Source organism: Dromiciops gliroides, chromosome 1 (genome assembly GCF_019393635.1).
Source record: "Dromiciops gliroides isolate mDroGli1 chromosome 1, mDroGli1.pri, whole genome shotgun sequence".
Classification (NCBI taxonomy): domain Eukaryota; kingdom Metazoa; phylum Chordata; class Mammalia; order Microbiotheria; family Microbiotheriidae; genus Dromiciops; species Dromiciops gliroides.
The window spans coordinates 139,277,677-139,301,050 of record NC_057861.1 but is presented as its reverse complement, the minus strand read 5'-3'; the positions used below and the strand labels follow the sequence as shown (position 1 = coordinate 139,301,050).

General features: G+C 39.0%; 1 protein-coding gene across 1 annotated transcript in view; it reads left to right on the top strand.

Annotated features, from left to right (window-relative positions):
* Window positions 1-23,374, top strand: part of GRHL2 (grainyhead like transcription factor 2) — a 241,576-nt gene that overhangs the window by 62,090 nt on the left and 156,112 nt on the right. Inside the window, exons 3-4 of the mRNA XM_043977278.1 lie at window positions 9,226-9,293; window positions 16,994-17,387. Of these exons, the coding sequence (XP_043833213.1) occupies window positions 9,226-9,293; window positions 16,994-17,387 (462 nt within the window). The remainder of the gene's footprint in view (window positions 1-9,225; window positions 9,294-16,993; window positions 17,388-23,374) is intronic.

Sequence of the window (23,374 nt, the reverse complement as noted above, 5' to 3'; positions counted from 1 at the left end):
CTCTTGAGAGCTAGTTTGATATAGCTCCGACATACCCTTGGATGTGTGTATATCATATCATAGCATAACATGTCATATCATGTCATATCATCATATCATATCATATCACACCATACCACACTACACCATATATATATATGAGATATGATGTGGTGTGGTGTGATATCCACACACATGCATGCACGCATACACACACACACACACACACACAATTAGATAGCATAGCATAGTTTGAGAAGAAGATTAATGAGCTGGAGAGTGTTCAGAGGGTAAAAAGAAAGAATGGTGAAAGGCTTTGAATTCATGTCTTATGAGGATCAGTTGAAGTAGCTGGCTATGTTTAGCCCGAGAAGTTTCAGAATGGACATGATAGTTCTCTAAGTACTGCATTTGAAGGGCCATCCTGTGGAGGAAAGACTACACTTGTTATCTTCGGCTCTGCAGGAGAGATCCAGGAGTAAAGGATGGAATACCACATTTTAGGCTGGATGTTAGGAAAACTTACTAACATTTAGAGCTATCTGAACATGAAATGGTGTGCCTAAAGAGGGGGCCGACTCTCCTTCCTTGGAGATCTTCAAGCTGGACAACCACTTGTTGAGTATGTTATAGAGGGGGTTCCTTTTGTTTATGGATTAGACTAGATGGTCTCTGGGGTCCCTTCCAACTATTAAATTCTGGAATTTAGTGATTCTTTGAAGTCATTTAGTCTCTGAGCCTCAGTTTCTTCATCTGTAAAATGAAGGGGTTTAACCAAATGACCTCTAATAGGTTTACTTTCTTTCTTTTTTTTTTTTTTTTGTGGGGCAATGGGGGTTAAGTGACTTGCCCAGGGTCACACAGTCAGTAAGTGTCAAATGTCTGAGGCCGGATTTGAACTCAGGAACTCCCTGAATCCAGGGCCGGTGCTTTATCCATTGCGCCACCTAGCCACCCCCATAGGTTTACTTTCTAGATCTAAATCCTGTGAATGAACTAAAAGGAGAATTATATTTGTTTATTAATAATTTGCTTTTGTGTTTGTCTAATAACTCAAAGAGAACTTTGGCCTCTGAATTTTCAAAGTAGAAGCAGCCTTACTATACCTCTGATTGCATAGCTAAAGAGGATGTGCAATTGAATTGTGTCTATAAATAGAATGTGTGTAAGAATGTATGTTCAGTCTTTTTTCAGTTGTGTCTGACTCTTTGTGACCCCATTTGGGGTTTTCTTGGCAAAGATACTGGAGTGATTTGCCATTTCCTTCTCCAGATAATTTTATAGATGGGGCAACTGATGCAAAGAGGGTTAAATGACTTGCCCATGGTCACACAGCCAGGCCTGTTTCTCTACTACATCACCTAGCTGTCCCCTAAAAAGAGAAATGACTCCTCAAAATGTTGATTTGAGGATAATCTTAAACAATGACAATGGGGCATCTAGGTGGAGCAGTGGATAAAGCACCAGCCCTGGATTCAGGAGTACCTGAGTTCAAATCTGGCCTCAGACACTTGACACTTACTAGCTGTGTGACCCTGGGCAAGTCACTTAACCCCCATTGCCCCGCAAAAAACAAAAACAAAAACAATGACACCAATTCATCCTATGCACTCTTTGTTTTTGCCAGGGAAAGGAACAGATTGTTTATCTGAAATGGAAATGATCATAAAATGCTTAACTTTCTGTTTAGACAGAGACAATAAATCCTTATAAGACGTAGAACATTATGTACCAACTTAAGAAATTTCCACATATTAAGTGACTATAATGTATTTTGCTTTTTTTGTTAGCATTGATTTTTATACATTTCTAGTTATTCACATGAAATACTACTTCAGGTTTCTTTAAAATGAAGGGCAAGAAGAGTTGTATAATAAGTTGTTAATTTATTTATAAATTAATTTTTTCAGTCATCAGAAATCTTCTCCCCTCTACTCCCCTCACTCTCACAATTGAGATATAAAGAAAAACAAAACCCTGTTATAAACTTGTGTAGTCAAGCAAAATAAATTTTATTTTGCCCATTTCCTTAAAAAAAAAAGGTCACTTTTTGTATTCTGATTGAGTTCTTCACTTCTCAGTTAGGGGCTGGGTAGCATGTTTCAGCTGAGTTCTGGGTCATGGCTGGTCACAGTAATCAGAGTTTCTAAGTCTTTCAAAGTATTTTGACTTTATAATCTTGTTGTCTTTGTATAAATTATTCTCCTAGTTTTGATTACCTCACTCTGCATCAGTTCCAATAAGTCTTCCTAAGTTTCTATGAAACTGTCCCCTTCATCATTTCTTATAGCACAATAGTATTCCATCACATTTATATACCATAATTTGTTCAGCTATTCCTCAACTTGATGGGCACCTTTCCCTCCAGATTCCAATTCTTTGCTACCTCAAAAAGAGCTATCAATATTTTTGTGCATTCTTAGAGTACCTTTTTCTTAGGCCTAATCCCTTTCTTAATTTACTCTCTTTCTAATTCTTCCTTCTCCCTTTTCCTCAAGTTTCCCTGTTGAGTAAAATGGATTTCTGTGCCTAATTCTCTCTCTCTCTCTCTCTCTCTCTCTCTCTCTCTCTCTCTCTCTCTCTCTCTCTCTCTCCTCTCTCTCTCTCTCTCTCTCTCCTCTCTCTCTCTCCTCTCTCTCTCTCTCTCTCTCTCTCTCTCTCTCTCTCTCTCTTTATGTTCTTAACTCATTCAAATGAGAAAGAGGTTCAAGTGTCTGCTGCTTCTGCAAACTCTTACTTCTTGTTTGTGTAGACTTTAACTTGTGTACTTCAACTGTGTGAGATAATTTTCTCTAACCTTTTTCCTTCTTCCCTCCTTGGTGTATTTCTTTTCCTTTCTTTTTCCATTCTTTTAAAAAAGATAATCAAGACACAACAACTTCTTTCTAGTTCGATTACTTCTATGACCTCTAGTGATTATAGTGTTCAGAGTGGTCACATATATTGTCTCATGTTAGAATGTAGGCAATTTATCCTGGTTTAGTTCCTTATGGTTGTTCATTTGTGTTTATATATTGTTTCTCTTAACTACTGTGTTGTACTTCAAAGTTTCTATGTAGCTTTGGTGTTTTCATCAGGAAATGCTTGGAAATCTTTAACCTTTATATTTATAACCATATTTGTATTACTTCTTAACTGATCCATCTGATCCTCAAGGAAGGAAAAGAAATTGCCAGGCTACCCTGTATTAAATCCAAAGGGTTGCTCATGAATCAGATGATTTATAGCTGGAAGGAACCTTGGAAGTCATCTACTACAAGTCCTTTTAGAGATGAGGAAACTGATGGCCAAGATGAAGAAGTAATTTGCCCAAGGTCACAGAATCAGAATTTAAGTATTGGCAAGGGCCTCAGAGGCCTAATATAACTCAAACATGAAAAATAATCTTTTCTTACAACATATCCAGTTTTTGTTTGACACCCTCAATGAGAGGGAATCAATTCTCTCTAAAAAAGTCCCTTGAGGTTTCAGATAACTCTGCCTACCCTTCCCATGTGAGTGAACTCAGAATCCCCACTCTACTAGCATCTCAAACCTCTTCCCCTTTCCAAAGGGGCATGGACCAGGCTCCCTTCCATTAGGAGCAGATGGGATGGCCCTGGGCATTGCAATCCACCCCACTGCTCTATTCTTATGACTTTCCTTTTACCCAGCACAGATCCCTGGGGTACTCCCCTGGGGACTTCCTGCCTCCTTGACATTGAACCATTAGCAACCACTCTGAGTTTGGCCATCCCACCTGCTATGGAGGGTTCTTATAGTGTCATTTCATCCATATGTCTCCATTTACTAGAGCCACTTGTCCAGGGCATTGAGTAAGTAGTAGAGATGAAATCTAAATCCTAGTATTCTGTCACCAAATCTAGTGCTCTTTTTACTACAAAGTAGGTCCTTTGGATGTATAATTTTGGAAAATTGTATTATCATGACAACTTCTGTTCTGTCAGTTCTTTAGCTCTATAGTCACAAGATTGCTTTTTCTTTTTTTCTTTTTTGACTGTCCCTGAAGATTAGGTGTGCTGATATCAGGTGGCACAACCCAAATTGGAGATATGTTTGACTTAAAAGGAAAAAAATGTTTTTAACTGAATTTGTAATTTCATCAATCTAGGAAGCTGACTAGTAAGACATTTCTAGAGATCTAGTTTTGGACTGTCTCTGCAACTCAGAATCTTATAGAGCTTCTCAGGGTCCTAAGAGGTTAAGTGACTTTGTAGGTATATGTTAGAGGCAGGATTTGGATAGAGGACTTTCTGACTCCATAATCAATTCTCTATCCATCACACCACAAAGTCTTGAAAGATAAGACATCAGTATACATTTAATATTAAACATACTCATCTAATATGAAAAATAGATTTAATCCTTTAATTTCTGTTTTACTTACATATTTAATATTAAAAGTAATAACATTTATATGAAATATAAAACATATTAATATACTCATACTCAACAAAATAGAATTAAAAATAAAAAAACAAATTTAAGGAAAAAACTTAAAAAAAATTTTTTTGGACCAGACTTGTGATTTCATTAGCAAAGGAAACTCCAGGGAACATTGTACAGAGTAACAGCAGTGTTGTATGATGATAAACTGCGAATGACTTAGCTCTTCAGAGAAATAAAATGATCCAAGACAGTATCAAAGGACTTATAATAGAAAATGCTATCCACCTCCAGAGAAAGAACTGATGGACTCTAAATGCAGATTGAAGTATACTATTCCCACTTTCTTTATCTTTTTCCTGTTTTTTTTTCCTTTTTGGTCTGTTCTTTCACAATATGACTAATATTATATGTTTTACATGATTGCACATATTTAGCCTATTTTAAATTCTTACCTTTTTAGGAAGAGGGGAGGGGAGGGTGAAAATTTGGAACTAAAAATTTTAAAAAATGAATGTTAAAAATTTTTCTTTACATGTAATTGGAAAAAAAACCTAAAATACTATTAAAAAAAAGAAAGTATAGGAAACTCCCAGTGAGGAAACTTCTACTAGTGCAGACTGGCTATATATCTCCAATTTATAATTCTAGAGAGTTGTCTGGGGGAATGGGGAGAGGTTAAGTGCCCAGTATTCTACAAGTCAGTTTGTGTCACAGGTGGGACTTGGACCCCAGACTTCCTTCTGGAGTGCAAAATCAGCTCTTGAAAAGAAATGACTAGTTACTGTATTTAAAGACACTACTTTGAGGAAAAATTTTAAAAGAATAAATATATACCTAACACAGTAAGTATACCTTATCAATCAACCCTTAACTTTTCATATTTGGGTATATTTTAATTCTCATAGTTATTTTTTCCCTTCCTTTTCCACCTTCTTTCCTTCCTTCCTTCCTTCCTTCCTGGCAACTGGGGTTAAGTGATTTGTCCAGAGTCACACAGCTAGTGTCTGAAGCCAGATTTGAATTTAAGTCCTCCTGACTCCAGGACTGCCACCACTGTACACCTAGCTGCCCCCATATTTATCTTAATTAGAATAATTCTCTATATCCATTGTCTCCCTGAGATTATACATAACTCTGTGCCTTACACTGAATCGGTGTCCAACCTCCCATAGCTTCCCGCTCTTTTATTGACTAGGACTTTCTTCCTGCTCAAGTTAATCAAAAAGAAGGAGATAATTTTTCTCTCTGGTGTGCCCTTAATCAGGTAAAAAGTTTGTTTCCTTTCTCTCCAGAGAAGAAGAGAAAGAGATATAAAGCATCCTTCCTCTTTTTCCAAATCATTTTTCATTGATGCCTTTTGTGTTCTGTTAGAAAATAATAATTAACAATGGATTTCTAGGGGAGGTCCAGAGATCAGTTCAGTGCTTTCTCTCCCCCACTCCAGAAAGTTCAGCTCTTGCCTGGGATGAGCCCAAAGGAACAAAAGGAAATGGAGATAGACTCTTGTCTAGCTCAGTGAAGAACTATATCTAGATACTGTACTTTGCCCTTCAGGGAGGGTCTTTGGCATACTCCTTTCTCTGATGTCATCTGTAGATTTCATTATAATTTAGACCACCCTTAAATCATGTCAATCAATGGAACTGAATGATGCTAATCGATTAGCTTAGGTCAATGTAGAATGATCCACTTCTATCTAAAGAGGATAAAAACTTTGGCCATGCCAGGGTTGATCTTTTTTTGCCCTCTCTTGCCCCTCTCTCTGAGACCATGAGAAGTTAGGGAGATATGCAGTCAGTACTTTACTGATATACAATATTAATTAATAATAAATGCTTACTGCCAAAACTGTATAATAGCCATTAATATATAAATAGCTACTAATTTATAAAATACAGTAGTAGCAATAAATAACAAACACAGTTCTTTTAAATATGTTATTTCAATAGAATCTTCCATCCTTCGCACCCTTTCCGTACCATGAACCCTTCCTTGAAACAAGATAAAACATCCGAGTAAAACCAAAGGCAACCAGCCTGTGGAGTGTCCCACTCCCTATCAACCATCCAACCAATCAATAACCAATCAATAATGCATACTCTGTGGTAGGTACTGGAAATACAAATACAAAAAATGAAAAGTCTCCTCTCTCAATGAGCTTACATTCTAATGTGAGCCACAACAAGTATGTATATAAATAGTTAAATATAAAGTAGTTTGGGGAGGCAAGAGGGGACTAGCATTTGGGGGGATCAGGAAAGGTTCCATGAAGAAAAGAAAAAATGTGTATGTTTCAAACTTTGTTCTCCAGTACAAAAATTGTTCATTGAAATACATCTATATCATTCCACTTCTGGACACAGACCCTCTGCCCATTTGACTAGATCCAGTAATCAGAAGGATTTCTCCCTCTTTGGATGAACTTGATTTCACTTCCCTACTCAGTCTCTACAGAAACAGGCGATAATGAGTCATAAAATATCAGAGTTGGTAGGGACATTGGAGATCATCTAGTTCACCTTCTACCTCTCCAACCCTGTCCCCATTCTACAGATAGGAAACTTGGACCCATAGAGGTTAAGGGACTTGCCCGAGGTCACACAACTAGTTTATGAGACAGTTGAAAAAGGCTGGCAGTTCCTGATTCTTAGTCTATTCTTTCTATCTTATTTTGTTGAGTTTCTTTAGCTTGAATCTACATGCCTCATTAATTTATTAGTTCTATATTTCTGACATGGTTTCCCTTAGCAATGGGTTTTAGCATTGTCCCAGGATACCCAGAAAGATTGCTTAAAGAATCAAAACATTTTGAAAAGAAATGTTTGGAACAGTTCAAAGTTTACCTTCCTGGGCTCGAGTTTCTTCATCTATAAAATGAATGGATTTATATATGAATGTGTGTATGTGTATACACACACGTGCATATACATATATGGGCACATGCATACACATGCATATTTTGAATAAACATACATATATGTTTACTATATATGTACATGTATTAATTAATATATGGGTATCATTATAAGTGACAGATATGATTAAAAACTATAGGTATTGGCAGTAGCTAGGTGGCCCTGTGGATAAAGCACCAGCCCCAGATTCAAGAGGACCTAAGTTCAAATCTGGCCTCAGACACTTGAAACTAGCTGTGTGACCCTGGGCAAGTCACTTAAACCTCATTGCCCCCCCCCCAAAACAAAACAAAACTATAGGTATTAAATTCTAGATCAGCAAGTACCATTAGTCTTGTGAGTCAGAAATCTAGGCTACACATCTAGAACAGGTTTCAATTTATCCATGACCCTTCCGGAAATATGCAGTGTATATAATGCAAGATTCAGGTAGTGAAGCATTTTCAGTTGTTTTTTAGTCTAGCGATGTCAAACAGGTAGAATGCAAAGGTGGAAGGAGGGTAAGATTGTGAGACAGGAGACTCTGGTTTAAATTTTGGCTCTGACACTTTCTAGTTGTGTGGCTGTGGGCAAAACTTTGAACTTCCTTGGCTGTGGGCAAAACTTTGAACTTCCTTGAACCCTTATTTCCTCATCTGTCAGATTAGGGTAAAAACAGCACCTGCCTCATAGGATTGTTTGTTAAGATCAAATAAGATAATGCATGAAAAACACTTTATAAACCTTAAAAGGCTTTATAATATGAGCTGCTGCTGCTACCACCACAACCTCCCTCACAGGATTTTGACCTTAAGGGACCATAGACACATAAGTTATGAATTTCACTTTCCTGCCTCCTCTCCATGCCACAACACCCTCCCCCATTTTGTAGTTGTTTGGGAAACAAACATACTGACGCACCTTTAGAAAGCTAGAAAGGCCAGCTTTCTCTGGCTTATACTTAGCCATGATGTCCCCTCTCCATCTCCCTCCTCCAGCCAAAAACCAGCCTGCTAATTGACAAGTATTTATTGGGTTCCTACTATGTGTGAGGCAATGGTCTAAGAATCATGGGGAAGACATCAAAGTAACAGAAACAGAAGAAACAGTCCCTTCCCTTAAAGAGCTGACAGTTCATTTGGAGAGCCAAAGCACCCACAAATGAAAAGAAACCCAGTGATACCAGGCCATCTTTTATAGAAGCCAAGTGAGTCAAATCCAAAGTAAGTGCTGCTGTAAGAGTTCCAAGAAGGGAGAGATTATAGCAAAGCTCTTATATCATTACCTATTTAAGTTTGTTGGTGCAGACTAGCTTGGCTAAGACTGGGGGATACTGAGACTTAACCCCAAAACTAAATTTCTTCTAGACTAGAAAGAAGTAGTCAAAGGAAAATCTCTCTTCTCTCTCTTCATCTGCCTCTCCCTCCGTTCTAGCTCTCCTCCCTCTTCCTTCTGTCTCTATATCTCTGTAAAATAGAGGAATGAGAAAACAGGACTCTCTCTATTTGTTGAATTCAAAAAGCAGGGGAGAGAGAAAGCATCTGTTCCTGGATAGGTACTCTAACAAGAATTTTAAGTGTGTACAGGGCAAATGAGCTGTCCAAATTTGCTACTCATTCTTTCCTTTGTTATCCTTTCCATTCTGGAGTTTCCAAGGGAGGTGGTCAAGGTGGTGGGGGAGGTTAACAGGAGAGAGAATTCAGGCTAGGGTGGGAGAGAACCCAAGCAATGTTGCCCATGATTTCAACAAGCAGTAATTCTTTGGGTGACTATCTGATTGCTGCCCTCATTATCTCTTCTAGCACCACTGTGCCTCAGACCACTGCCTCTAATAAGCCAGCCTGACTTATGGTTGAGTCATTTTGGTCGAAAGAAAGTTTCATTTTTTTCTTGCTAGATTATACTATATGGTTACAGGTTATCTCTAAATAAATGCCTAACCAATTGATGATACCCTTTGCAGGTTCCTCGAGATAAAAGATTGCTCACTGTTTGCAAAGCTAATGACAGTCAAGAAGATCAAGATAAAAGGTAAGGAATTACCTTATTATAATAAGACATTCTGTATGTTATATTACATGTAATATGTATTATATACATATCTGCATCCTTAGATTAGAAATCCTCAAGCATAGAATTTCTGACCTAGGAAGACTGAAAAAAAAAAAAGACTGAACAATAACAAACAAATATGCAAAGTCAAGAGAAAGTAATTCCTGCATTGGTCATGTCTAAAAAGTATACGTTACTTCATGAGTCTATTATCTCTCTGTCAGGAGGTAGGTAGCATGTTTGATCATGGCTTCTCTGGAATCATGGTTGGTTATTGGGTTTATCAGTATTCTTCAGTCTTTCACAATTGTTCATCTTTCCAATATTGTAGTCATTCTCCTAATTCTGCTCCCTTTCCTCCACATCAGTTTATACAAGTTTTCCCTTGCTTTTCTGAATCTATTCTTTTCCTCACTTCTTACAACATAATGGTTTTCCATTCCATTCATTCATATACCATACATGTTTCAGCCATTCTCTAAACTTATAGGCTCCTCCTTACTTTTGAATTTTTTTGCCACTAGAAAAAAGAACTCCTTTATTTATCTATTTATCTATCTAATTAATTAATTAATTTGCAGGGCTTTAAGTGACTTGCCCAGGGTCACACAGCTACTAAGTGTCAAGTGTCTGAGGCCAGATTTTGAACTCAGGTACTCCTGAATCCAGGGCCAGTGCTTTATCCACTACACCACCTAGCTGCCCCCAAGAACTCCTTTAAATATTTTTATACATATAATCTACCCCCCCCTTATTTTATGGAGGAGGAAACTGAGACACTAAGGGAGGTTGAAGGATTTGCCTTAGGCTATGCAGCAAGTCAGTGGCAGAACTCAGATCTCAATTTCTATTCTCACCAGATGATGTTTTTTCAACTACACTTACAGGAACTTTTGATCCACATTAATTGAAAAGAACAGTATTCAGTAGAAAAGCACTCTTCAGAGTAGAGGGGTTGGAGATTTGTTCTCTTTTCTTTTTCATTTGGGAACAGAACTGGCCACTTGAGTGGAGAGAGGTAGTGAAAGGCTTTCTTAACCCAAAATATCTTCCTGCCTTTCCTGTCACTTGAGATTACCAGCATTATCTTAAGTCCTAAAAGGGATAACATTATCAGTTGAAATTAGGTTATCTGAATGATCCATTATTATGGGAGGAAGACCCTGAAGGAATAGGACACAGATTGGGAAGGGCATTCATTACATTTGGAATCAAATGGGTTGGGTTCAAATTCCAAGTTCAAAGTTCCAGCCTTGTGACTGATGATCTTTATGACTTTAGGCATAAAGTGACTCATGAGAGACTGGTGTCTCAGTTTCCTCATCTGTAAAATTAAGGGATTGGGCTAGATAGACTCTAAGGTCTCTTCTTGCCCTAAATCTATGATCCTAGGGTGAAGAGGAGGGGAAGTAGGTTGAGAACATTTAGTGCTCTGTTACTGTCCAGGTGTGAGTGAGACACTTCAGTGTCTGGTCATGTTGGGCTTCCTAGAAACTTGGGAGGGCACTTTGAGCCTCTGGAGAAGGAGAGAGAAGCAGTCAGTGACTACTGAGTTAGGATGATGAGATACCAAAGGCAAACTTCACTTATTTCAGTTTTGTTTAGAGGTTGCGACTGATCCCGACGAAACGCCTTCACTTTCTACAGATGACAGCTGTCTCAGTAATAATACTCAAGATCTCTTTCCACCAAACCTCAGCTATTGGGATATAGGCTACCTATTCTGCCCTATTGAATATCTTGCCTTTGATACTTTTTGCACTCTGTGAATCTGACTCCCCTGTCCTACTTGGAGTTTCTATGTGGCCTTGCTGGCACTTGAAACATAAAAGTAAAGACAAATTACCTCCTTTACCTTATATATGAGTTTCATGTCAGGGTCAAGGTTGTGATATCTTCCCATCAATTGATCTGTATTGATTGATCCTGTACCAAATGAGCCACAATCTGCTAAACTCTGTACTTAGAATTAGTATTGTAGTGTTAGAAAAAGGATACATTTGTGGCAGCTAGGTGGCACAGTGGATAAACCACCGGCCCTGGATTCACGGGGACCTGAGTTCAAATCTGACCTCAGACATTTGACAATTACCAGCTGTGTGACCCTGGGCAAGTCACTTAACCCCAATTGCCTCACCCCACCCCACCCCACCCCCCCAAAAAAAGAAAAAGGGTACATTTTACGAGCCCTAATTGTGGACCAGCAGGAAGAGCCCATAGCCCATGGAGTTAAAGCCAGGGGTCATGGGTTTGTGGATCAGTTCCATCAACCGCAAAATACTTAACTTTTCTAGAACTTCTTCTTTAGTTTCCTCTTCTATAAAAATGGGGATCAAATGAGATGATTCCCAGGGGAAGCACTTTATAAGTCATAAAACACCAAAATAAGTGCAAGGTGTCTCATTGCTAATGAAGAGGAAAAGTGATTTTATCCATCCCTAACTTTCCAGACATCATTTAAAAGCACATCAGTGGCATCAATTCAATTGTAACTCTTATTTGGATAATAACCGTAGAATGTCAGGATTAGAGGATGAGACCAGCACTACTTTATTTTGAACTTCATAAGTTTGAAGCAAGGTGGCATGGTGGGTAGTTCCAGGGCTGGAGTCAGGAAGATCTGAGTTCAAATTTGACACTAACTGTAAGACCCTGGGCAAGTCACTTAACCCATGTTTGACCCAGTTGTGTCATGTGTTAAATGAGCTTAATAATAGCACCTACCTTCCAGGGTTATTGAGGATCAGATGAGATAATAATTGTAAAGTGCTTAACACAGTGCCTGGCATATAATACATGCTATTCAAATGTTTACTATTATATTATAATCATAGAATCATAGGTTTAGATATGGAAGGGACCTCAGAGACCACCTAGTTGTCCAACTCCCTAACTTTACAGATGAGGAAAACTGATGTTCAAGGGGGTTTAAAATGATGTACCCAAGGTCACAATTCTTATTATAACGGTCTTTTATGAGATTTTTGTTTGTTTTTTTTTTTTTTCAGGGCAATGAGGGTTAAGTGACTTGCCCAGGGTCACACAGCTAGTAAGTATCAAGTGTCTGAGGTTGGATTTGAACTCAGGTCCTCCTGAATCCAGGGCCAGTGCTCTATCCACTGTGACAGCTAGCTGCCCCCCCCTTTTTTAAAAAAAATTTTTTAAAGAGAATATAGTTTGCCTTACAGAAGGAAGGCATATCATAGAGTAGATAGCATGCTGGACTTAGAGGCAGAAGAGCCCACCTTTAACACTTCTAAACTATGTGACCATGAACAAGTCAAACTCTCTGAGCTTCATCTATAAAATAGGTGTCATATAACTACAGTTACTATGTTACAGAATTCTTTTATGACAAGTGAATTAATGAATGAAAGGTGCTTTGCCAACTTTAAAGTACTTCATAAATGTCAGTAAAAAGAAATCCGTTTAATAATGGGTGTTATAATGGGATTTACATTGTCACTATTTGCATATTGAGGTCTCCTTTTGTTAAAATAATAGGAAATTGGATCACTCCAATTTGGTTCCACTTTTGAAAAAAATAGTAGATACTATTTCTTTTTCTTTTTCTTTTTTTTGGTGGGGCAATGAGGATTAAGTGATTTTCCCAGGGTCACACAGCTAGTAAGTGTCAAGTGTCTGAGGTCAGATTTGAACTCAGGTCCTTCTGAATCCAAGGCCAGTGCTTTATCCATTGTGCCACCTAGATGCCCCAGAATATACTATTTCTAATGCTTAATTAATTAAAATATTTTATTGATTTTTTTCCTTTTTAAAACATCACCATCACTTCCAAATATCTCCTTTCCCCCCAACAATTGAATCTTCTTTTATCACCAAAAATATAGTCAATCCAAAGAAATCCTCATGTTGATCATTTTTTTAAAGTATGCCTCATTCTGCACCTATTGTCCATCACCCTTTATAGATAGGCAGGGAATGTAATTCACCATCAACTCCTGGAAGTCATAATTGGGTTTCATATCTATCAGAGTTCTGAAGTCTTTCAGTTATTTTCTTTATATTATTGTGGCCATTATGTAAATCGTTCTGGTTCTGAATTGGTTCACAGAAGTCTTCCCAAGTTTCTCTGATTTCTTCTTATTTATCATTTCTATGGTATAATAACACATCATTCCATTTATCTAGCACTATATTTGTTCAGCCATTCCCCAGTTGGTAAGCTAACTTTCTTTCTAATTCTTTGTTTTTATCTCCCATCCCCACCCCTCCAAAAAAGTTTGGTTTCTTTTATTTGTATGATGCTTATGTGAATTTTTAATTATGTCCCAGGTAAGTCAATGCATTAAAAAAAAATCTCCTCACTTCTAGTAAACCTCCTTTCCGATGTCTTCTGGCAGCTTCCTGGTTTTGGCTTCCAGAATTAATCAGTGATAGTCTAACCATTTTTTTAAAAGGTAACCATGACTAGGCAAAGCAGTTTCTATTTCTCTGGGATTCCTGCAACTTAAAAATATTTTTAAAATTTTGATTTGCCCTTATAGGGAATTCTGGGGTATGGGAAATTTGGAATGTCAAAGCAAATTTCATACAAACTGAACCAAAGAAACAGTGCTTTTAGGGTTTTAAATAGAACTGGGGTGTCTGAAATAAGTATATGAGAAAGTGAAGGTTAGCTTCATCTGGACCCTGGTATGGTCTGTAGAAAAGATGGTCAACTGTGGGGAACGTTTGGGCAAATCCAATTTGGACTTGTTTCTACATGATGCATGTGAAAGTGGAGGTTGGGCAGGTCAGTGCTTAATTTCATCAGAGTAGACAGTTCCTTGAGGCTTTTGGCTCCAGCTATCCCATTTGACTGTCTCTGTTGATCAGATTAGACATGTGCATTTCTACATTTTCACTAAGTGCTATGTAGTCACAGCCTTAATAAGTCACATTAGTGAAGGAGCTTGGTGGGACTGAGACTTTTGATAATCCCGCAGCCCCCCCCCCCCCCCCCCGCTTGTCCCCCTTCTCTTGCCCTCCCCTTCTCCCTATCTGATAGTGTGGCTAAGGAACTTATAGATTCCTTTTACTTTCAAAAGCCATGTTTTTGGGGAAGGGAGTGGGGCAAGGGTTAGTTAGCTCTCAAAAGTACTCAAATAGTGGAGATTCCACTGGGAACATTTCTGGTCATCAGCATGAGCCTTTTTGTGAGGCATAGTTTAACTGAAATGGAGATACCTGCAGAAACATTCATTCCAATCCAGCAAATCAAGTGCTCGGTAAGCATACTGTGATGGGGATAGAGACTGGAGCCTCAACCATTGGCATAAACAGGGAACTTTCCTCTAGCAATGCAGGGTGGCACCTTCTCTGCAACTTAATGTCTTAGAGCACGGTTCTGAAAATGTAGTCTGGGGACCTTTTGGGATCCTTGAGACCCTTTTTTTGGGGGGGGTTGCAAAGTAAAAAATATTTTCATAATAATAATAAAACAGTTTAATTTCTAATATAGTAAATACTGATAGATAAAACCCTTACAGAAACAAAAGGGGTTTTTTTGGGGGGGGGGAGGGTGTCCTCAGTAATTTTTTACTGTAAAATATCCTGGGACCAAAGTTTGTGAACTGCTGTTTTAGAGACCTGAGAGATTAAGAGACTTGCACAGCCTCAGCCCATCCAGTGAGTGAGGGGGCTCTGAGACTGCTTCCTTACCCTCTGCACCACAAGGACTCTGTAAAAACAACAAACCCACACTCAGAGAGATTATCTGCCCAGAGTCACACAACCACTAAATATCAGAGGCGGGAGTCAAAACCAGGCCTCACCTGACTTTAGATTGCAGCACCGTCACTTCACCACACCTCCCTATTGGGTCAGTCATTCAGTCCACAAACATTTAAGAAGTGCCTGCTATGGGCCAGTCACTATTCTAAGTGCCTGGGATACAAAGAACAGCAAAATATAATCCCTGTCCTCCATGAGCCCAAGTCTTAAGTCTCTCCCCACTCTAATACATCCTCAATTCAGTCAGTCAGTAAACACCAATGGCTCCCTACTACCTCCAAGATCAAATACAATATCCTCTTCTTGGTGTTCAAAGCCCCTCATCACAAAAACCCTCTTATCTTTCTTAAAAGGCTTCGTATACCTTACTTTCCACCACATACTCTTTGATGCAGGAACACTGGCCTATTGACTCTTCCATGAACAAGACACTCCATCTTTTTGGCTCCAGGAATTTTCTCTGGCCATCTCCCATGCCTGGAATACTCTTTCTCCTCATTCCTGCCAAATGGCTTTCTTGGCTTCCTTTGATTCCCAATTAAAATCCCGTCTTCTACAGGAAGCCTTTCCCTACTCCTTTTAATTATACTTCCTTCTCTCTCGGAATTACTTCCTATTTATCCAACTGAAAGCTTGTTTTTACATATTTCTTTGCTTATTGTCTCCTCTATTAGATTGTGAGCTCCTGGAGGGCAGGGACTGCCTTTTGCCTCTTTTTGTATTTCCATCACTTAGCATAGTGCCTGCTGGTATGTGGTAGTTGTTTAATAAATGTTTATTAAGAGCTTACATTCTGATGGGAGAAATAACATTCAGCTGTGCACATACAAGACATATATAATGTAAATGAGAGAGATATTAGAGAGAAAGTACAACAGGTGGAGTGGGGATACAGACTGGGAAAGACCTCTCTTGCAGAAGATAGAATTTTAATTTAGTTTTGAAGAAGGTCAGGAAATCCAGGATGTAGAGGTGAGAAGAAAGAGCATTTAAGGCATAGGGAGAGTCAATGAAACACATGGCATGTTCTGTGGGAATAACAGCAAGAAGACCAGTGCTGCTGGATTGTAGACAATGTGGAGAGGAGTAACATAAGAAAACTGCATAGGAAGGGTCCACATTGTGAAAGGCTTTAAAAGTCAAAGAGGATTTTATATTTGATTCTGGAGGAAAAGAGGAGCCACTGGATTTTAGTGAGCAGCAGAATGGCACCATCATGCTGAGGATACATAAATGAATCAAAGATATGGTCCTTTAGGCCTCAAGGCATTTGAATCTAGTAGGGCCAGTAAGACTGATGCAAATAAGTAAAATACAGATTAGAATGTGGGTGGGGTGCAGAAGGGTTGGAAAATGTGCTTTGAGAAATTCAGGGAGGGAGATGTGCCTTCTAGTTAGGGGCTTGGGGAAAGGCTTCATGAAGTAGATGGAATCCAAAACTGGCTCAGCCTCATAAAACATTAATTTGCTGCCTCTATTTCTCAACATTCATGAGTAGGTCACAGGGAACTAAAAGTTCTTGGTGGTTAAATTGTGCAAATAAATGCAGCCGACTACCAATAGTTTTTCCCAGTTATCTCTTTGCTTCCTACATTTGCCATTGGCCAATCCCTCATACCCACATCATAGTTTACTTTCATTAGTCCCTTACCCCCTCCCCATACCATTATATGTGAAATCTATTCGATCCTTCCTGATTTAAGCCTTATTGCTTCATCTCTCTAAACTTTAGAAAATACTCATCTCAGGCTTCCCTGATCATCCATAGTTGTTTCCTTGGTTTAGCTGGAAATTGTTGTGCCCGAGTATCAGCTTGTGTTCATCTTAGTGGTAACTCTAGAAGAGGTGAAAAAATGCTTTAAAAATGAGTCACTCACCATATTTTCTTTCTTTTTTGCCACCCTCCCTTTGTTTTCCTTTTTTTCTGCATTTGGCATGAACAGAAACTGCCTTGGGACTAGTGAAGCCCAGAGCAACCTGAGTGGAGGAGGAGAAAACCGAGTTCAGGTCTTAAAGACTGTTCCAGTTAACCTTTCTTTGAACCAAGATCACCTGGAGACCTTAAAAAGGGAACAGTACAATGCAAATGTGTCTGAAGGTTCAACAGGCTGTGTGGCAGGAGTAGTCGTGGTGAAGGCTGAAGAGTTTACGCCCGTCTTCATGGCCCCATCTGTACACTACCCCAGAGGAGAAAGCGAGGAGCCCCGTGGTGTTATCTTTGAACAAAATCAGTATGAAGTACCCAGCATGGCTCCCCATGCCAACTATCTCAAGGATGACCAGCGAAGCACACCAGATAGCACTTACAGTGAGACTTTCAAAGATGGCGCTTCAGAGGTGAGTCAATCACGAGTTAGTGAATGAACGTCTGATAACTGGGCATCTAAGGTTTCCAAAAGGCAAGTGGGATACATGTCATTATCTGAGGGCTTAACATTTTTTAGAATTGGAATAAACCTGATGTGTGGGTGGGTGGGTATGTATTTGAAAGAGGTTGTTTTTTATTCCTTACATCTTAGCCCATTTGTTTCTTTTAAATTAGTTTAGATTTTTAGTCTTTGAATCTAGGTATATTGTTTATGGAAATGAGGGAAGCTTATATGGAAACCTAAGTTTTTAAAGCCAGGAATATTTTATGAAATCTGTAATTCTATTTATCATCTTGTCATCTTTTATTGTTTGTTATGTAGCACCTCGAATGTTTCTTGAATTGTTTGCTATCTACTGGGTTTTTGATTTGGATTTAATTGTGCTTAACCAGGAGTTCAAATAAGCCTCTTCAGTGTTCAGAAAACATCCACTGCTTTTAAGACCACCAGAGTTATGACTAGGATTAGGACAACTTGAAGAACACCATGGTGGGGGGTTTGCCCTGAGGCCCTGCCAACTTGAGGAAACCATGAGTTCTGCTACTGACCCAGAAGCATTCAACTTTTCCTAGTGTCATATGCTTCTTCTGTGGCCTAACTTTTATCATGGCTGGTTCCCCCCTACCCCCTCACCTTCCCTTCTTCATCTCCCCCACCCCCCCACATACACATGTTACTTTCTTTGTCTTGCTTTCTCCTCCTGAGGGTTTAGAGTTTGGAGGCTGAGAATTGAAGGATAAATTACTTTTGTACTCCCACCACCCTAACCCCAAGTGAATTTGTCAGAATTTCTCATTCCAGTTCTAAAGATTACTTTACCGTGATTATATTTCTCTGTTTCCCCAACCTTTCTGGGATAATAGGACAGCATTAGTGTTAGACTCTAGCAGATATTTACCTAAACTTTCAGATGGGGGGAGGTACAGTATTAGCAGGGTGACCATGAACACTTATAGAAGCAACCAGAGAGAATTTTACCCTTCCCTCTATTTTTTATACAAGAGTCTTGTAAAACTCATATCCTCTTACCATTTGAGTAAGATGACATCCAAGGTTAAGTAAATATACATAAAGCAGAAGTTTTGAATGCTCTAATTTACAATAACTCAAGTACATAAGGTGGTGCTTGTTAAATTTTTTTTTTAACTTTGCACAAGTTTCCCCCTCGCCATCCTCCTGCTTTTTGAGCAAGTTTTGTTATCTCCGTGGCATTCCTGAGGATGCATGCAGGGTAGGGTTAATAAGAGGTAGGAAGGTAGATCTGCCTGGGCAGAAGTTACTTTTATCCAAGTGCATGCAAAGACTTCACAAGTCATGCCCCATGTGACCCAGGCTTCTCTCCTGGTTGTTCCTGTCAATTGATCTGCACACAGAAATTCCATTTGCATGAGGATGGTCATGAGTGGCTGCTGTATACAGACATAGAGAATCTAGAGTGCAGTGACTAAGTGTTAGAGACATGAGATGCATTCCCTATCCAAGGAGCTATTGCCTTTCTTGCTCTTGGGGACTTGATATAAAATTCTTAACATCATTTTAATAACTTGTACTTAAAATGATCTACCTGTCTGTTTTCAATAATACTTATGGAAAAACGTTGTTTTTTTTAAATGAAGAGAGACTGTGTCGTTTTCATTCATTATGGATGTTCAGTACATTAGAATGGAAATTTCCTATTTTTTTTCATTGTATCCTTGACACAGAATACAGACCCTGCCATGTAGTGAGTGCCTAATCAATGTCCACTTGGTTGATTCAATTAACTAACATTGATAAATTCTCAATAAATAATGGTTGCCAATCAATAGTAAGAAGCCACAGTGATAGCTGGAATTTAACTATGAGGTTATCTAGGCCAGCCCTGTCACTTTACAGATGAGGAAACAGAGGCTCATTGAGGTTAAATAGCTTGCCAGTGGTCACAAAGGTAGTAAGGAGCAGAACCGGAATCTGAACTCAGCTCTTCTGACTCCACATTTGATACATGTTCCACTGTCTCAGATGTTCCTATGAGAAAAGTGAAAAACAGAAACAGACCCTTTGCCCCATCACTTCTCATGAGAGAAATGCCATTGATATAGTGTTAGACCCTTTGCAAGTCTTTTCATTTGGTTCCTACATATTAATGATAGCTGTTTTTTACATATAACTCGACAGTTACAATGAATCTTACATAAATTATTTAATTTGAGCCTCAGAACAGCTCTGAGAGGTGGGGGAAGTGAAGGAAGGGAAGAAGCACCTACTATGTGCCAGGCAATGTGCTAAGCAAATTTTTGGGGGGGTGGGGCAATGAGGGTTAAATGACTTGCCCAGGGTCACATAGCTAGTAAGTGTCAAGTATCTGAGGGAAGATTTGAACTCAGGTCCTCCTGAATCCAGAGCTGGTACTTTATCCCCAGCACCACCTAGCTGTCCCCTAAGCACTTTAAAAAAAATGATCTCTCATCTGATCTTCATTTCAACTTTGCAAGGTAGGTGCTGTTCTTCTCCCCATTTTACAGTTGAAGAAATTGAGGCAGACAGCGGTGAAGTCACTTGCCTATCTATAAAGTGTGTCTGGTGCCAGATTTGAATGCTGGTCTTCCTGTCTCCAAGCAGAACCATCTATCCATTGGGCCACCTTACTGCCTCTGGGTAGTACAACTATTAGTACTTTGACTTGGAAAGTTTAGGCCCAAAGTGACTCAACTAGTAATTAGTGGAGACAGCAGTAGAGGCCAGGACTGACTCAGAGTTCAGTGTTTTTACCACTCTCCCACACTGCCTTTCAGAAGGACTTGGGCACTTGGTCCAGTGACAATGGAATGGTTGTGATATCTAGGTGGCGCATTATCAGTTATATTTGTGTTGCAGATAAAAGTCCTGTGAAAAGAGGTGATTGTATTTTTTTTTATTTCAAAGTGGAAAAGGGGGGGTAAAGGAATTCTCTGACTTTCCCAGAAGTTAAGTGTTTGGGCTTGGTCCCAGTGTTTTTTATTTAACTGTTTTGTGGGGTTTAATCATTGCAGCCCAAATCAATGTTTGCACTGGTCTTTAGCTGGGCCACCATATTTCATTTTGATGGAAGTTTTAAAAAAAAGGATTCCAGTTATAATCTTTTGCTAATAGCAATGCCAAATGGTCATATAATTAGGTGACCTCTGAGTAATGTTGTTAAGGAAATCCCTAGAGTACCAATCCTTGGATGAAATCTATTATACTCACCAGTGGATTATTGAATTATATGGAAACCACTGATGAATGCAGTACACCTCAGACTATACAAGGGAGACTAGCTCTGATCCTAAGCCTGGACAGGTAGAGGGGAGGATTGCTATGAAGGGCCAAACAGTTATCTCTTAAAGAACCAGTATTAGGAGAACATGAATAATCACATATGCTCCAAATGTGTTGTACATAGTTTATGAGGGATTTTGATACCTTATTTACCTCATCTCCAGAAAGAAAAAAAGGCAACTGTTATCAAATCATCTAAACACATGTTTATAAAGCATCTGAAGGCACAGTGCTAGATGCAGACAATGGCTTGAGAGAGGAGTATAATGAAGTTTCAAAATCAAATTGCTCTTCTCCACTTAGGGCGAGAGTTCATAAATTCAGAAAAAGAACAAATAGGAGAACATTATAGCTAATACATAAGAGTGAGGGTGGCATATTGCATAGAATTCCTGACTCAGAGTTGAGAAGGTCTACCTTCTAATCTTACCTCTGACACACACTAGCTGTGTGCGTAACCAGGCCTTTTCTTTTTCTTTTGCTGGGGGGTGGTGGTGGTGGGGCAATTGGGGCTAAGTGACTTGCCCAAGGTCACACAGCTAGTTAAGTGTCAAGTGTCAGGTCCTCCTGAATCCAGGGCCGGTGCTGTATCCATTGCACCACTGCGCCACCTAGAGAGAGGCTTCTTACTGGGAGTTCCCTATACCAGTGAAATCTCAGGAATGGGACCTTTCCCCCAACTTTGAATATTCATATGTCAGAAATCATCAGAGCTCAGACCTTTTTTTGTCATGTTGAAGTCAATGTTAACTGTCTTAAAATTCTGAATACTTCTATGCCAAGATAACAAGATAAAAACAGCAAACAAAAACTTTGAAACAGTCAGTCTTCCAGAGACAGGTTGGTACAGTGCAAAGAGTTTGGAGGCTGGAAATTTTGGTTCAAATCTCACCTGGCCAAAGAAAAAACAAAACAAAACAGATTTCGAGCCAGTTCTGGCTACACTGGCTGGCTGTCCCTTGCGTCTGGAATGAATTCCCTCTTTACCTCTGCCCCTTGGAATCCTTAGTGACTCAGGCACCACCCTCTAGGTAGTGAGATCTTTTCCTCCTCCCCCCATGATGCTATTCTGTATTTTCCTGTTCTCTCTGTGTGCACACACATACATGTAGGTATATACACATATATGCATACACAATGTGCATATACACAATGTGCATATACACAATGTGAAAGTACATGTGTATATGCACACACATAAACACACCTTGTCTATATACATATATGTGGCACGCACATGTATACGCAATACATGTATGTACATATATGCACATATGCATACACATACCTACCCACGCACATATACATGCATGTTGTTATTCATTAGAATGTAACAGTTCATTAACTTTGCTGCCCTGCTGTAATATTCACTAATGTACTTTTCTAAACCTTAGTGGATCTCTTGGTGGAAAGAAGAAAAATGAAACTTTTGATCTTATTTCTCCCTGAAAGATTTAGAAGCATGCCAATATTCCCTTTGTGATGTCCTTGCACAGGGGCTGTGATACGGATATATCATCTCTTATCTTCCTATCTCGTCTCTCTCAGTTCCAATCCATCTTTCACATAGTTACCAAAGTAATTTTCCTAAGGTTCAGGTCTGGCCATGTGACTTCTTCTCCCTCTTACTCTGGCCAATAAATTTCTGTAGCTCCCAGTTACCTTTAGAATTAAATGTAAATTCCCTTATTTTGCATTTAAAGCTTTTCACAACTAGGCCTCCTCCTGCTTACATTAATCCCGTCCACATGCTCTAGTGTGGGCATCTTAAACTTTTTCCATTTGTGCCCTTTTCACCTGAGAAATTTTTACTTGACCCTGGATATTTAGTTTTATAACAAAACTTCTTAACCTTTTACTGTTTCCAATTTTTTCCTGACACCTCCACATTCAGTTATGTGATCCCATGTGAGGTTGTGACCCACAGTTTAAGAAGCTTTGCACTAGTTCTGCCATATTGATTTTTCCTCTTCCTGAAACAGGACACTATGTCTTGTTTTTTCACTGGATGTTCCCTCTACCTAGACTAGACTGTACTTCCTTTCTATCTCTGCCTCTTGGAATCCTTCAACCAACCACCTTCCACATAATGAGGTCCCATGGTCCCCTCTCCCCCACTCTTCCTCTATACCACATATTTGTTCTTTATGTGTTTTGCACATACACATAAATATACACACAATACATACATACATACTACATATAAATACATACATACACACACACACACATATATATATACACACATATACAAACACACACAGACACACATATATACATATTGGTGTATTTCTATCTCTCTATCTACACACACATGTTGTTTCACCTGGGGCTGCCTCACTTTTGCCTTTTCTCTGTAACACCTGTAAAGTGCCTGCAACAAAATAGACACTTAATAAATATTTTTTGATTGCCAGATATTAGATATGTTATTCATTGTTTTCTAGGCAAATTATATTTAATTATCTATTCAAGTGAGAAGATGATACATAGAATTCTCTCCAGTTCATTAAACATGTAGTAAAGACCTATAGTGTTTCAGGCACTTTGCTAGATATACTCTTTATACAAGCAAAACAACAATACTCCCCGGCCGTCAAGAATTCATAATCTACTGGAGGTGGGGGTAACAATGTAATACACATGAAATAAAGTAGGGATGAGGCACCTGGATGG